At 38.9% G+C, this 16,908-nt stretch overlaps 1 protein-coding gene across 1 annotated transcript in view; it reads left to right on the plus strand.

The window, feature by feature from the left end:
• Nucleotides 1-16,908, plus strand: part of POMT2 (protein O-mannosyltransferase 2) — a 40,330-nt gene that overhangs the window by 2,683 nt on the left and 20,739 nt on the right. The window contains exons 3-9 of the mRNA XM_027844915.1: nucleotides 2,869-2,973; nucleotides 4,821-4,929; nucleotides 9,030-9,138; nucleotides 10,187-10,346; nucleotides 10,574-10,680; nucleotides 11,137-11,219; nucleotides 12,601-12,710. Of these exons, the coding sequence (XP_027700716.1) occupies nucleotides 2,869-2,973; nucleotides 4,821-4,929; nucleotides 9,030-9,138; nucleotides 10,187-10,346; nucleotides 10,574-10,680; nucleotides 11,137-11,219; nucleotides 12,601-12,710 (783 nt within the window). The remainder of the gene's footprint in view (nucleotides 1-2,868; nucleotides 2,974-4,820; nucleotides 4,930-9,029; nucleotides 9,139-10,186; nucleotides 10,347-10,573; nucleotides 10,681-11,136; nucleotides 11,220-12,600; nucleotides 12,711-16,908) is intronic.

The raw sequence follows: 16,908 nt of genomic DNA on the forward strand, positions 1-16,908 counted from the left end.
GAAGTCATGCTATATTGCCCCCAACTGAAGGCATGGCTTTGAGAGCTTGCATCAGGCTCAGAAATTCCTGGTAACTATAGCTCTCTGCCAAGGGCTTGCCCCTGCTACTAAGAAAGCAGAAGACAAGAAATTCTCTGTTCTCTTGTACTCTGTTCCTGGGGACTCAGAACTCAGGCACCTACTTATAGTAGCTCTATCGTTGATTAGTCTTTTGTGGTCAGGCCTGGGAACCTGTTTAGAACAATGTTTCTAGAGGAATAATAATTTCACAGTTCCTGAGTTGGTTAGAAACTTTTGTAATGCAACAGTGGATATGGAAGCTATTCTACCTGTACTATTCCCTACAGTGCTTAGCTGAGGAATAGATACACATGGGTACAAAGTAAACACTTGAATTTATTGCACTTTGGAATCTCTTGCTGTAAAAGCCTTTCAGATTCAGGTTGTATCATCCTAGCCCTTAAACTGTGATTCAGACCTAAATACCTTTTTGAAGTTCTTTTTTTTCTCCCCAGAATTTACTTTAATGGATCCATGAGCATTCCCATTAATGTTTTGTATTCTTCCTATCCAAACTTTCCCATCTTATGTGATCTTTGCTGGTTACATAAATCCTTCAAGGGGGCTGTCTGTATGGACAGTTTCAGGACCTTCCTCAAGGTCCCTTGACATTAATTGAGTACCCATAGAGCACACAGACGTTTCAAAAGTTTTACCTTGCTCTTGCTGTGTGACCAGCCCACGTCCTTTTTTCAGGTCATGTGTTTCTTTGATAGTGTCTACAATGTTTCTTGCATGGACTTTGTCATTGGTAATGTAGTATAATCTCTTTGCTCCCACCACGTGTCTCTCCATTGCCCTTTGGGCAGCTCACCATTTTGATTCTTTGGAGATTGTGTTGTTTCATGAATTGCAACTGTACAGCTTCACTGAAACACTACTGATATTAAAAGAATGTGTGTTTATTTTAGGGAAAAGTTTGGAGTCACTACAGTTGTTACGTGAGATCCGAGATGTAATCCGGGCCATACTTTTCTGCCTCTTCAATCCTGGGCCCGTTTCAATGTCTAGATATAAAAGATCCCTGGAAGATCAATGTGTGATGAGCCATCCATCCAACTGCATGTTACAATCTGAACAATAGGCTTTCCGCTTCCATTTGTTTTTTCCTTGGTTGTTAGGCTGTGCCTTTTTGAGTGGTTCATCATTATGGAGGCTCTGAAGAGTGTCTGAAGTATCCTGGGGCTTGATGTAGTCAGAACCACATCTTCCACAAACAGGAGCATGTGGAGTACTTTACCACCTAGGGAATCCCTCTTTTAATAGACTCTGCCTTCTCATCTTCTTTGACAATGGGTAATACTTTTGTGGCAAGCATATGCCAAACTTCTTACAGTTACTTCTGAAAACCAAGAATTCTTGTGTTTTGGATAAAATACCCTGAGCAGTATATACTCTGGCAGTATTTCTAGGAGTTGTTGTTTTTAAAGAAGCCACTCATTACTCTATATTTCCAATATAGGTTGTTTCAGGCCCTGGGCATCATGTTGGACTGAGTAGTCCAGTGGCTTTTGTTTTTCTTTTTGGTCTGCTCTAGATGCTCCTGACTGATACTTCAGCTGCTTTCTGGATAATTCCACAAAGACTGGTGTATGTCTATAAAAGAGGATTTTACATTATCCATTACAGAGGAGATGTAAAAATCAGCATAAGAGGTTGATGATCTCTAATGACCTTTCCAGCTCTCAATCCTATAATCTTATGGCAGAGTAAACAGTTCAGTGTGGTAAACAGGACACTGATTAGATCTGTAGACAGAGGTCCTAAATTCAATCCTGGCTTATTTCATTCCACCTGTGCTCTTTGGGTCACAATTTCCTTGTCTTTAACATGAGAGGACACAATTTCCTGATCGCTAACATAAATGGTTTAGATTACGTGATTTCTGAGGCCCCTTTCAGTTCTAAATTCTATGATCCTCTTATGTCTTAAGAATTTGTAAATAGTAATCCCAGTTTATAGCTAATTTGCTTAGGTTTAAAAAGTTACATCTTCATCTTTTGAATTTTTCAGGAATAATTCTTTTGGGATATTGAGCTTATAAGCTCTTTTGTTTAGGAATTAGTCTCTAAGCATTTTTTTTTAAATTGATAGCTTTTCTTTTTATATTACTTTATTTTCTAAATTTATCTTTTTCCTTCTCAGAGAGTGATCCCTTATAACAAAGAATTAAGTATTTCTTTTCAGTGAGCTATATTTCTTCTTTTCCTTTGTGATGCTCCTTCTGCATTTACCTTCTCCCTTCTTCCCTCTTTTTCATCTAGCCTTGTTAGCTTCCTCTCTCCCTCTGCTTTCTAACTCTTCATATTTTAGAATCTCTCTTCCCTTTCACAGGACCAATCTGGAAGGAATGTTCAGGCAGAAAATAGAATGTGCCGTCGTCTTCCCCCAGTGTGATCATTTTTGATTTCACAACAAATTAAATAAGGCTGAATGAGAAGCAACTCATTATCCTCACTCATCAAATTTTCCCATTTCCCTCTCACATATCTACTGCTTTCAAATGTGTGGTCTTTATAGATCCTCAGAACTCAATCCAGCTCTGAAAGCCCCAGTCCCATCCCATTTCCTAGGCACAGAGAACTTTTGTTTCATGCAGTGCACTTTCCAGACAAAAAGGCCTTTGCTTTACACAAGCTGCATGAGAAGATGATATTACTAATTAGATCTGTGAGCAGAGGGAGCTCTAAAACTGTGGGTGCAGCTGAAACAGAGTTTGATGGGAGAGGTTTTGGAAGACAAGAATGAATTTTGCTACCTTCAATTCTCTCTTTTTCCTTTTTAATTGTCCTTTTCCCCCCTCACCAGATGCTTATAGGACTTGCTGGTTACCTGAGTGGTTATGATGGCACCTTTCCTTTCCAGAAGCCTGGGGACAAATACGAACATCACAATTATATTGGGATGAGAGGGGTAAGATTTTATTGGTTAATGAAACCCAAATGACTTAAGCTTCATCTGTTGCTAAAGCCTATATCCTCACCCAAAGACGATCAGGAACTTCAAATATTTGAAAAACTTTTGATATGGAAGAGTATGTTGTATTTGACCCCAGATAGTGGAGGTAAGACGAAGGGGTGGAAATGAGAGGGAGGTAGCTGTCCAAAGAGCGAATGCGCTGCCTTTTTTTTAGGTAGTGAGCTCCCCACTCTGGAAGAGTGCGAACTGAGGCTGTATGACAAATATCAGAGATGTTGTAGAGGGGATTGAGGCTTCAGAAAAGGGCTTTGCTAAATGACCTACAAGGTTCTTTCTGAATCTGATTCTATGATTCAGTTGCATTTATAAAAATCCTTTTCTTTGAGGATTTTAAAACATTTTAGGGACACTGAACAGTGTATTTAATTCTTTTTGCATCCCTGCTCTGGGCTGATTATCATGTATGGGCTCTTGCATTATACTGTATAAAACAACAGAGACAATCCCTTGCCTTTGAGGATCTCATTTTTAAAACAATTTTTAGGCTCCCTATTATGTTAAACACCATGTAGAACAGAAAATTATATTTGGGCCTTACCTGAAAAGAATGGATGTTTGAATTAAGTAAGAAGACTGAATATCTTTACCTGTTTCTAGCACTTAGCACAGTACCTGGCACATAGTAGGTACTTTGCCGTGTCTAATTCTTTGTGACCCCTTTTGTAGTTTTCTTGGCAAAGATACTGGAGTGGTTTGCCTTTTCCTTCTCCAGCTCATTTTAAAGATGAGAAAACTGAGGCAAACAGGATGAAGTGACTTGCTTAGGGTCACCCTGCTAGTAAGTGTCTGAGGCCAGACTTGAATTCATGAAGATGAGTCTTCCTGACTTTAAGCCTAGTGCTCTATCCACTTCACCACCTCTTGCTCCGAGTAGGCACTGAATAAATGTTTATTGATAAATTGATCTTCACATTGAAGTCATGTGTGAACACATTCTTTTCAGTTTTCAAAAGTGTTATTTGCATTTATTGCAAGAGTGATTTCCCTCGTGTCCTAATGTTCCAGTCCTCTGAAATGGACTTTTCCTATAGAGGAATGGTTATTTTGGGAGGAGAGAAGTGGAAACCAGATGCAGATGTAGATATTTAAAGCAGCCATTCTCTAAAGCCTGCATCCTCTCTTGTGTTGGAATGAGAGGACCAGTGTGAATGCCTGTAAGATTTGGGTTTGTTTTTTTTTTTTTGAGGGAGGGGGAACATGAGTTTTTTGAGATCTTGTGACATTTGGGAACCCACAGAAAGATGTTAAACTTACCTTTATACATTCTCAAGCTATTGATGGGAAAACTGGGGACCCAATGGGCCCATCCAGTCGGTGGTAGAGTTAGAAGCACCACTGAACTCTTCTGTCCAGTGCTTTATTCACTTTATTGGACAGATATTGGACAGTAGGTACTCCATAAATATATGTTGACTTTTTGATTTTACTTTTCATTATGTTATTATACTACTCGCTACTTGCTCCTTGTCCAGATGGGAAAAAAAAGCATGCTTCCAAAGTTAGTGTTTTCTAGTGCTAACCAGAAAAGTTTTGCTAAGATGTGAATGTCAATCAAGTAAGCGTGAGAGGGACTGTGGTGTAGGAGAGGACTAGATTTGGAGTCAGAACATCTGGGTTTGAATTACAGCTCCCATGTTTGACCCTGGGACAGTTCCTTCTTTGACCCTCAGCGTCCTCATCTGCAAGTAATACTTGTACCACCTATCTCACACGTGTTGTGAGGCAATAATATCAGCCATTAATACTTTGCTTATTTTCCTGGCGCTGCTCTCACCTGACAGTTCTGTGCTTTCCTGGGCTCCTGGCTGATCCCTTTTGCCTACCTCACCGTGTTAGAGCTGTCCAGGTCCCAGCCAGCGGCCTTGCTGACTGCCGCCCTAATCACCTGTGGTAAGTTGCTCCTTCAAGTTAAAAGGGCTGTAATTTTGCAGATCTGCCAATATTGAGATTAGTTTGTTTTGACGTAAGAACACATTGGCTGACTATATTTTGAAATGACTCAGAACTAATTGAGTGTTAGATACAACAGGCTTGGAAATATCCATTTTTTCCTAGGTGGCAAATTTGTTTGTTAGACATTTTGTTTTGGAATAACAGACACTACCCAATAAACACTCAATCCCCCCCCCCCAAGTACATTTTTTGAAAACAATTCTAATAGAATAATTGCAGTGATGATTCATGCTAATTTGCATTTTTGTGTTGTACTGATTTGCTAAATGTAAAGGAAAGATGTCTGCTTTAATTTTAATCATTTGACACCAACATTACTTGTTGTCTTTGAACTACACTTTATTACCTGTTAGTGTTGTCTTTTTTTTAAAGTTTATCGATGGTTTTTGTGAGTGTTGTATTTGTTTACATCATTGTAGTCATTGTGCATATTGGGTTTTTTTGGCTTTGCTTTCTTCCCCCCATATCACTTCATACAAGTCTGCCTCTGTTTCTTTGAGATTTTTATATTCGTTGTTCCTGATACCACAGTAATAGCTCCTTACCTTAATATGTCACAATTTGTTCTGCCATGCTCTGATTAGTGGGCAACTATTTTGTTCCTAGTTACTTATTACTAATAATACTTCTGGGAATATTTTTGTATGTGAGAATCTTTTCTTGCTGTCATTAACCTCATTGAGGGTATAAACCTAGTAATGGGACCTCTAGGTCAAAGGGTATGAACAACTTATTACTTTTTCTTATGTAATGCCAAATTATTTCCCAGAATGATTGGACCTGTTCATCATCTCCACCAGCAGTGAATTAGCATCCTTATTTTTCCACAGCCCTTCCAACATTGAATTATCCTATCCTTTCCAATTTAGTGAGTGTGAGGTGACACCTTAGAGTATTCATTGTTTTGTAATTTTGAGTTTTCTAATTACTAGTGATTTGAATAGTTTTTCAGATGGTTGTTGATAGTTCATATTTGTTCTGTTTCAAAATGTTCATATCCTTTGAAAAAATGTCGATAAGGGAATGGATTATCTTATAGATTTGTGTCAATTCTTATAATTTTTACGTGTCAGACTTTTATCATAGATATTTAATACACTGATCTTTCCCTATTCATGATTTTCTAACTCTAGCTGCCTTTATTTGTGCAAAATTTTTTAAACTTCATGTAACCAAAGTTGTCTATTATAATAGACATATTATAATATAAAAGTTGTCTTTTATAATATCTTCCCCATGTCTGGTTATGGATTCTTTCCCAATTCTTAGTTATGGAAAAATATAGATTTCTTTTCTCCTAATTCTTTTGCGATGTGACTTTTTGTGTTTAGATATTTTTATCAAACATTTACAATTTATTTTGGTATAGATAGACTGTAACATGTTGCTCTAAATCTCTTTTCTGCCAGACTATTTGCTATTTTCCCTAGAAGTTTTTATTGAATAAAAAGTCCCTTCCCCAGTAGTTTTTGGGTTTATTAAATGCTAAACTGATATAAATATTTCTAAATCTTATCTAATCTAGTCTACTGCTTTATGTTGATTTTTTTTTTATCCAGTAGCAGATGGCTTTGATTTTTTTTGGGAGGGGGCCTGGATCTATCATTTCATTGGCATAGGGAACTCCCAGTGAAGAAACTCTCTACTAGTGGATATCAAACAATTGTTCTATGATGTGTAATCCTAGAGAGTTGTCCAACATCTCACAGCTAGTGTACATCAAAGGCAAGACTTGAATACAGGTCTTCTTGATTATGAGGTCAGCTCTCTATTCACTATTCTCTGCTGCCTCTTAATGATTGTTGCTTTGTAATATAACTTGATATCTGACTTACCAAAACCATTTCATACCTATTTTTAAATTATTTTGACCTTTTGTTCCTCCAAATGAATTTTGTTATTATTTTGTTGAATTCTATAACATATTCATTTGGCAAGTAGACATTTACTCTGGGTAAAGCCCCCAGAGATAATTATCATTGACCATAAAGGTGTTCTATTTGCTAACATTGTTTTTAACTGAGTAAAATGGAAAGAACATTGGCTTTGGAGTCACAGGTGCTGGTTTCAAATCCTAGTTTTGCCATTTATGGCCTGTGTGCTATTGGGCAAGTCACCTTGCCTGAGCCTTAGTGTCCTGAGGGTGTTGGACTCCCTTTGGCACAGAGTGCCTCGCACTGGCTGGTTCCCTGTTCTTGGAATACTCTGATTTCTCATTTCCTTGGCCTCCTTCAACACTCAGCTCCAGTCCCACCTTTTGCAGGTGATGCCTTTTAGCTTTAAGTGTTTGCTTCCGACCATTCTTAGACAGTTAACTTTTTGAAGAAAGAAGGTAAGGCTTATTCAAATGGCTATTCTGAAGATAGTTTGGTTTTGTTTGTTAGGAACTCTATTATGGTGTAAGGTCATGGTGTTGGAGACTCCCAGGTTCATAGTAAACAGTTGGTGGGTTTCTCTTTTCCTTTCTTTATAAAAATTTTTCCATTCCCTTGACTCAAAGTTAATCAGTCAGTCAACAAACATTTATTAGGTGCTTCCTACATTCTAGGCATGGTACTAAGTGTGAAGAGTACAAAGAAAGGCAAAAGATAGTCACTGCTCTCAATTAACTCACATTCCAATGTCAGAGACAGATAAATGTACAGGATAAATGGACAGCAGTCTCAGAGAGAAGGCACTAATGCTTTATTGGGATTGGAAAAGGCTGCCTGCAGAACGTGGGACGTGAGCTGAGTCCTGAAGGAAGTCAGGGGACCTGGGAGTCAGAGGTAAGGAGGCGGACAGCCCGTGCAAGGCATGGAGACAGTCAGGAACTGAACTGTTCTGTTCCAGGAGCATCAGCAAGCAGACCAATATAATTAGATGTTAGATTGTATAGAGGGTAGTAAAGCGTAAGAAGATTGGAAGAGGGAAGGGAACAAGCATTTATGAAGCACCAGCTATATGCCAGGGTACTAAATGCTTTACAAATATTACCTCATTTGGTCCTCACAACCCTGAGAGGAATGTGATGTTATTATCCTTATTTTACAGTTGGGGAAATTGAAGAAGGAAACAGAGGTTAAGTGACTTACCCAGGGTCATATAACAGTAAATATCTGAGGCTGGATTTGAGCTCAGGTCTTCCTGACTCCAGGTCCAGCTCTCTATCCACTGTAATTGCAGATTTTGTCAGTGGTAATGTATACCCAATTTTAGTAAATGATGGCATATTTCTGGTATTTAGAGCATACAGTTATTGAAATGAGATTCTTTGCTGTGCCCAGGGTGACAGACTGGGTGTGTTTGTGTTTCAGACCTTGTGGCCCTGGTTTCATTTGTTTTCATTTGGAATATGAAGACATAGTGTCACATTGACAGGCACCATTGTATTACGGAATGAGTGTTGGAATTGGTCTCAGGAAACACCTGAATGAAAAAAAAATAAAAAACCTGGTTTGGATGCTTACTGATTGTGTAATCTAGGCAAGTCCCTTAATCTTTCTGAGCCTCAGTTTCCACATCTGTAAAATGAAGATAATGATGCTTACAATACCTACCTCACACAGTTGTGGTGAGAATAGCACTTCAGAAACCTTTATGTATTGAAGTTAATTTCTCTTATCTTCGTCCTTCCATTCCAAATGCACGTACAAAACTAAACTCCTAGGGCAGCTAGGTGGCACAGTGGATAGAGCACCAGCCCTGGAGTCAGGAGGACCTGAATTCAAATCCAGCCTCAGACACATAACACTTACTAGCTGTGTGATCCTGGGCAAGTCACTTAACCCAGTTGCCTAGCAAAAAACAAAACTAAGCTCCAAGTGAGTTAAATTTAAGGGAAATAGTTTTGCCTTTTGGGTTTTCTGGAACTCAGGCCTCACCATTGACTTTTTCACTTTTGTCTTTGTATCTTCAGTGCCTAGCAAAGAGCCTGACACATAATAAGTGCTTGAGAAATTATGATTGATTGATTGATCAGCATTCAGGTGTCTTGGCTTTTGAGTTCATCTCTGAATCTGATCCACTATTCCTGAAGGGGTTGAACTGTTTTTCAGACACTGGCTGCCTTACTTTGTCACAGTACATACTTCTGGATCCCATCCTCATGTTCTTCATCATGGCTGCAATGCTGAGCATGGTCAAGTATAACTCTTGTGCAGATAGGTAAGTGAAATCTTTGGATGGATGGGGTTTTAAGATGCTTGGCCATTTTGTTCTTTCGGGTTTCTCTTATCAAGAAAAATGCATGTGGATGAAAACCTCTTTGCCTGCCACCTAACATCTCTGTCCTCAGTGGCTGGATCCCTTCCCATCCCACATGGGAGCCACTTGATAAATGTTTGAAAACATTTGATTCAGTGCAGTAAATGTAGTTTGGAATTAAGAGGTTCATACTACTGCAGAAGTTCTTGAGGGGCTTGGACAGTTCTAGAACTCATCCAGAAGTTCTAATGTTCTTCTCAGATAGGTCTTTGGCTTCCCTTTAGGTCCTGGTATAGCAGAAAGAACCAAATCATCCATCTTATTCAGGACAAAAAAAGGCTAGTACATAGGCTTTTTAGGCACGTTATTGAGAAGCAGTTTTTATCCCGCTCACTTTCAAACCAATAAAACTAATCAAGTCTGAATAAATTTATACTAGTCAACTCTGGCCCCTTTAAATTTTTCAGATGTTTTGTATCCAGAGGGCTTTCTTGAATTTTCTTTTTTGATTCTGAGTGGTCATTAATGAAAAATAGATTTCAGTTGAACTCGTAGAACATAGTATAGCTTTTCTGTGCTACAGAAAATACTGAATTTTTATAGAATTGTGGGATTTTTAGAGCTGGAAGGAACCTTAGAGGAATCTAAGTTTAACCCCTAGGGCAGTTAGGTGGCACAGTAGATAGAGTGCTGGGCCTGGAGTCAGTAAGACTTATCTTTCTGAGTTCAAATCTGGCCTTAGACACTTACTAGCTGGGTGACCCTAGGTAAGTCATTTAACCCTGTTTACCTTGGTTTCCTCATCTGTAAAATGAGCTGAATAAGGAAATGGCAAACCATTCCAGTATCTTTGCCAAGGAAACCCCGAATAGGGTCATGAAGAGTTAGATGCAACTAAAAAATGACTGAACAAATCCAACCCCTTATGTTATAGAGGAGGAAACTTTTATCTTCCCCTCTGCCACTGTTCTTTGCTATAAGAAAATATCCTCTTCTGTTGGTTTTGCAGGCCCTTCTCTGCCTGTTGGTGGTTCTGGCTCAGCCTGACAGGAGTCAGTCTTGCTGGTGCTTTAGGGGTCAAGTTTGTTGGCCTCTTTATTGTCCTTCATGTAGGACTGAATACAATTTCAGATCTTTGGCAACTGCTGGGAGACCTTAATCTTACAATGGTGAGCAAACAGTGTTTTTGTAAAACTTTCATCAAGTATTTGTTAAATTCATAAAAACAAACAAAAACATCCAAGCCTCCTCTGGAACCACTCTGTATTTAACCCTCTGCAACTTTGGGATGCTTATGTATTGATGAGAATATTGAGATGACCTATGTATTTTTCCTTGGTGAGTTCTTCCTTACTTAGTGTGGATTTTATCAAATATATTGACCTCTGTTTTGCAGGTAACACTGGGAAAACACTTGACAGCTCGGATCTTATGCCTGATTGTGCTTCCTCTTATTCTCTATACTACCCTGTTTGCAGTTCACTTCATCATATTGAATAGAAGGTACTGCTGGATTCCCCACCTTCTTCTTGCCTCTAAACCTATCTTTAAAGCTCTGCACTCTTGGTTTTGTTATTATTTGAGATAGATGATCCCCTGATCAGAGAACAGCATGGCAGGTGTCTTGGAGTGAATGGAAAGAGGAGTATGAAGCAGAGTAGTCTTACCTTGTCTTTTTTTCTATTCTGTTCCCTGTGTCATATCTGGGATTGAGAAAGGTCAGTAATATGACCAGAAGGAAAAGGACAATCTCTTTATATTCAAGCAAACCAGCGTGGCCTTTCACTTGAATCAGGCGTCTTATTTAATAGGATGGGGAAGTCACAGCTCTCTGTATGTACTTCTTTAAAAATGCTAAGTGAGGTGATTCCTGGTGCTATTGACAAATCACAGTTTCTAGCACCACCTGATTTTTCCCCTTGTGTCTTATGGCTCTTGTATCTCTGTCTTTTCTTTCAGTGGTCCTGGTGATGGCTTTTTTAGTTCTGCCTTCCAGTCTCGGCTTTTGGGGAACAACCTTCACAATGCTTCCATTCCAGAACGTGAGCATACTTTGGTCCTTAGAAAGGGCTTCTCTCAACTATCCACTGACCAGGCTAGGTCAATGGTGTGAGTTCCGAGGAGTTGGACTGGAAAAGTCTATATTATGTCAGATTGACCTACCAAAGGTTTCAGGGTTCTTGGTGGGGGTGGATGGGGAGGAAGGCTCTGAGGGACCTGGAAGAATTACTTAAAGGATTAAGCTGGGCAGAGGAAACTTAGAATACTTCTTCAATGGTGAGATTTCTTAGACCAGAAAATAGATTTTCCCCTCCCCACCTTGCCCCTCGTGTCATTAATGTAAGTTTCAAATTGGGTATCATGAGCAGTCAGTAGAGGGGGTGATCAGTTGAGTCAAATGGAGTTGTACTGTAGTTAGGCTGAGAAGGAGAACTGAGACAAGGCAAATGAATCTTTGACCTTTAAGGTATCACTTTCACTGGAGTAGTGGATGTGAGCTGCAGAGACTTAACGCATAGGTAAGTGATGAGAAAATGGAGGCAACCAGTATAGACCGTTCTTTTTAGAAGCTTGCTGTGGGGAAAAAAAAGAAGGGAAATGAGAGGTAGAAGGGAGAGCAGGGGCAGGTGAAGGCTCTTTTGCTTTTAGGTGTAGTGGAGATCTGAACATGTCTTTAAACAAAAGGGAAAGAGTCAGCAGAGACTGAAGAAGTCAGAAAGAAGGAGAAAAATGGAGAAGTTAGGTCTTGGGGAGGTAGAAAGGGTTAAACTCAAAGGTATACATGTAAGGTTTGGCCTTTCTCTCATCCTAGGAGATACATTTTAGTGTCAGAGTCATCTAGTTTCCCTGCTTTTGTCTTGCCATTTTTTTTCTTTTCACCTGAAGGCCTGTCCTAGAAGTAGTCCATATATTGGTTCGACCACATGACCATATACTATAATAGAGTTCCTAAGAAACAAAACCAAAACCAACTTCAAAATTGCCATCTGAGGAAGCCCTGCCTTCTTTCTTTACAAAATGAGTGCCTTAAGGATTAGAACCATAGATTTAGAGCTGACAGGAGGATACAGTCAATAGTGAAATGTGCCAACAATCTGTTTGCCTTCTCTACCTGATTATTGTGTATCTTGGTCTAGACTAGGAAGATTGTAGATGTTCTTTACCAGGACAATCGCATTCAATCATCATGGTTAGAGTATTAAGTGAGACATAGCAGTGATATTTCTTTTGTCAGTGAGGCTGCATGTATGTGACTTGCTTGTCTTCCACTGGGTTATGGCACTGAGGAAACTGTTATGAGAACAACAAGAAACTTCCTGCTAGGCAAAGTTAGAGATTTTTGTGGTTTGGGAGAAACATATGCATTAATTGAATGCTTTAGAGATGTGCTTACGTATATATCCACTTCCCCTGCTTTTTCAGACTTGGCATACGGATCTGTGATTACAGTGAAGAATCTCCAAATGGCTAGTGGGTACCTCCATTCACATTGGCATCTTTATCCGGAAGGGGTTGGCGCACGCCAGCAGCAGGTGAGTGAGCCCTTGAATATAGGTTCCCTTGTTATTATTGCTGCTGCCCCTTCCTTTTCCTTATTTTGGAGATCTGGGACCTCTCAGAATCAGACATGCCCCAGGAACGAAAGGTACAAAAGTTATTAGATGCTGATATTATATCCTAGGGTTCAGAAATTAGTGAACATATATTAACTAGTACTGTTACTAGTTATAGACAGTGTGTCTTTGGATGTCTTAGAATGTCTCACTAGAAGGATTATAGAATTTAGAACTGGAAGAGATATAAGGGATTATCTGGCTCAACCTATTCATTTTATAGATAAGAAAACTGAGGCCCTCAAAGGTTAAAGGACTTGTCCAGGATCGTATGAGTAGCAAACAGACTTGGGATTAGAACTGTGACCTTCAAATCCATGGTTCTGGTCCCTACATTTCATCTCTTCCCCAGGATAATCCTCCCCTTCCAACTTCTTCCTTCCCTGATCAGTACAAGGTCCAGTTAGGCACTCACCATAAAATCTGTGAATCATATACTCAAAATGCTATGGTGGGAATAAGAATGGCCCTTTAGGCCTAATCTTAAACTATGGAAATGTTGATGCTGAAGTCCATCTTGCCTTTTTTTTTTTCTAAAGAAGTGTGTATTGTGTATATGTATGTTAATGTATGTGACAGAGAGAGAGAGAGAGAGAGAGAGTGAGTGAGTGTGTGTGTGTGTGTGTGTGTGTGTGTGTGTTGGAAAGAAGATGGAATCAGAGGACATGAGTTTTGGTTCTGCCTGAGCTATTTACTACCTATGTGACCTTGGGAAAGGCACTTTGTCTCTGTAGACCACCCTTTCTTCATCTGTGTAATAAATTGGCTGGACTATATGACCTCTGGTTCCCTGCCAACATACGAGCTTTCCTTTCCAGCTTTGTCATTCACAAATTTGATGATCATCTCATCTATGTTTTTGTCCAAGTCACTAATAAAAATGTTGAACAACATGATCAAGGACCCATTGCTGGGATGTTTTAAGTGTAGACCTCTTTCCATGTTGACATTAGTCCATTAATTGCAATAGGTTTGGTTACTTAACCAGTTGTGAATCTAGCTAACTGTATTGTCATTTGGTTCACATCTCTTCATAGTGTCCACCATGATATAGTGATAGTGTTTGTCAGATAGCTTGTCTATGTTATTCCATTGATCTAGTAAGCCTTTCAAAAAAGGCATGTGATGTTAGTCTTGTATGACATTGTTAGCTCTTAGTGATTACCATTTTTCTTTCTAAATGTTCACGAACCATCCTCTTCGTAATACATTTGGGAATGTTGCCAGGAATTGATATCAGGATTACTGACCTACAGTTTATTTATTTATTTATTTATTTTTACTTTTTGGTGAGGCAATCAGGATTATGTGACTTGTCCAGGGTCACACAGCTAGTAAGTGTCAAGTGTCTGAAGCCGGATTCAAATCCTCCTGATTGCAAGGCCAGAGCTCTATCCACTGCACCACCTAGCTGCACCTGACCTACAGTTTAAATGATAGGCCTTTTCTCCTATTTTGTATATCAGGACATTTACCTATCTCTAGTTTTGTAACCCCTTTTCCTCTCTCTGTGATTTTTCAAAGATTGTTGATAAATGATCAGTATAAATATATCTTGTTTGGTTGTTCAGTCGTGTCTGACTCAACATGACCGCATGGTAAAAACATGGGGTTTTCTTGGCAAAGATACTGGACTTTATCATTTCCTTCTCTAGTGTGTCCCCATTTTATAGATGAGGAGCTAAGGCAAACAGGGTTAAGTGACTTGCCCAGACTCACATAGCTAGTAAATGTCTGAAGCCAGATTTAAACTCAGATCTTCTTGACTCCAGGCCCAGTGCTTTGTGTGCTGCATAAATGTATACACTACATACCAAATGTAGTTCATCTGGGCTTGGTGACTTGAACTCATGCATTCAACTCTTTGTTCTTTTTCTGTTCTTGCTTTTTTTTTTGGTGAGGCAATAGGGGTTAAGTAACTTGCCCAGGGTCACATAGCTAGTAAGTGTCAAGTGTCTGAAGCCAGATTTGAACTCGGGTCCTCCTGGCTCCAAGGCCGGAGCTCTATCTACTGCACCACCTACCTGCCCCCTCTTTGTTCTTTTTCTACCTCCTCCTCCTTCTACTGTCTTGAGTTTCCAGTTCCCTGCTAGCCATTTCCGTCTAATTTGAAGATCCTTCTCCTTGGTAGAGAAAACAAGCAAAATCAGAGTTGAATTGAGCTCTTCCTTCACTCAGTCATCTGTCACTGCTTTCCTAGTCATTCTAAGTCATAGTCTGATGTTTTCCTTTTGCCCTTAACATCCCAAGAAGGCCTTACCTTCATTGCAAGCTTACACTTAATCTGGACTTTAGTATTCTTGATGTCATTTATTCTTATAAGAGCCTGCTACTCTTTTGTAGTTCTTATTAATCTACTCTTGCTTCTATATTCTGTACATTACATAAAACCCCCTATATCCAGTGCCTAGTGTAGCACCTGGTACACAGCTGGCACATGATAAATGCTTGTTGAATTAGTGGATGAATTCCCTGTGGATCCAAATGAGTCTTTTTAGATAGCTTCCCCTTTTCTATCTCATAGGAAATGTTAATGCTTGTGTCTTCAGAACTTTGTTCTTGAGAAAATGCAATTCCTTTCTTTTTAAAAAAAAATTGTATTTTTAACAATCTTTTAAAAAAATTCGAGTTACATATTTTCTCCCTCCCTCCAGCCTGTCCCCTGTCAAGCAATATTATATCATTTATATATGTGAAATCATACAAAACATTTCCATATTAGCCATATTGCAAAAAAACCCCAAGAAAAATAAAGAAAGTGAAAAAATTACACTTCAGTTTTCACTTGGAGTTCATCGGTTTTCTCTCTGGAAATGGGTAAGAATGTTCATCATGATTCCTTTGGAATTGTCTTGGATTATTGTATTTATTAGAGTAGCTAAGTCTTTTGCAGTTGATTATTGTTACAATATTGTTGTTACTATGTATAATGATTATATAGTTCTGCTCACTTTACTCTGCATCACTTCACATAGTTCTTCCCACGTTTTTCTGAAACCATCCCCTTCCTCATTTCATATAGCACAATAGTATTCCGTCAGAATTGTATACTACATTTTGTTCATCCAGTCCCCAATTGATGGGCATCCCCTCCATTTCCAATTCTTTGCCACCACAAAAGGAGCATCTATAAATATTTTTGTACATGAAAGTCCTTTTCCTTTTTATTTGATCTCTTTGGGGTACAGACCTAGTAGTGGTGTTGTTGGATCAAAGGGTTTGCACAGTTTTCTAGACTTTTGGGCATAGTTCCAAATTGTTCTCCAGCATGGTTGGAACAGTTCACAGATCCACTAACAGTGCATTAGTTTTTTTTTTCTTTTCCACATCCTATTTTTCTACACCCCCCCAGCATTTGTCATTTTCCTTTTCTGTCATGTTAGCCAATCTGTTAGGTGTGAGGTGGTATCTCAGAGTTGTTTTAATTTGCATTTTTCTAATTATTAGTGACTTAGATAATTTTTCGTATGACTGTAGATAGTTTAATTCTTCTGAAAACTTCCTATTCATACCATCTGACCAATTGGGGAATGGTTCTTAGTTCCATAAATTTGACTCAGTTCCTCATATACTTGAGAAATGAGGTCTTTATCAGAGAAATTTGCTGTACATTTTTTTGTATTACTTCATTGCACCTTTTAGCAAAATATAGTTACCCTTATTATATGTTTTAATTAGGTCTGGTTTTGCTTTTGCTTTGCCTGATTGTTACTCCTGCCTTTATTTTTTAACCTTACCTGAAACATAATAAATTCTGCTGTAGCCCCTTCTTTTAACTCTGTGTCTTTCTGTTTCAAGTGTGTCTCTTATAAACAACATATTGTTGGATTCTGATTTCTAATCCATTCTATCTGCTTCTGTTTTATAGGCGAGTTCATCTCATTCACATTGACATTCATAGTTATGTTTACTGTATATTTCCCTCTATCCCATTTTCTTCTGTTTCTCCTTCTCTTTCTTTTTACCCTGTCCTTCCATAAAAGTCTGTTTTGCTTCTAACTTCTGCCCTCCCTTTACTCCTCCCCCCCCCTTTTCCCATCCTCTTCCCTGTTGGGTAAGACAGATTTCTATATCCAACTGAGTGTGTGTGTGTGTGTGTGTGTGTGTGTGTGTGTGT

The sequence above is a fragment of the Vombatus ursinus genome, unplaced genomic scaffold (assembly GCF_900497805.2).
Source record: "Vombatus ursinus unplaced genomic scaffold, bare-nosed wombat genome assembly UNPS02014945.1, whole genome shotgun sequence".
NCBI lineage: Eukaryota > Metazoa > Chordata > Mammalia > Diprotodontia > Vombatidae > Vombatus > Vombatus ursinus.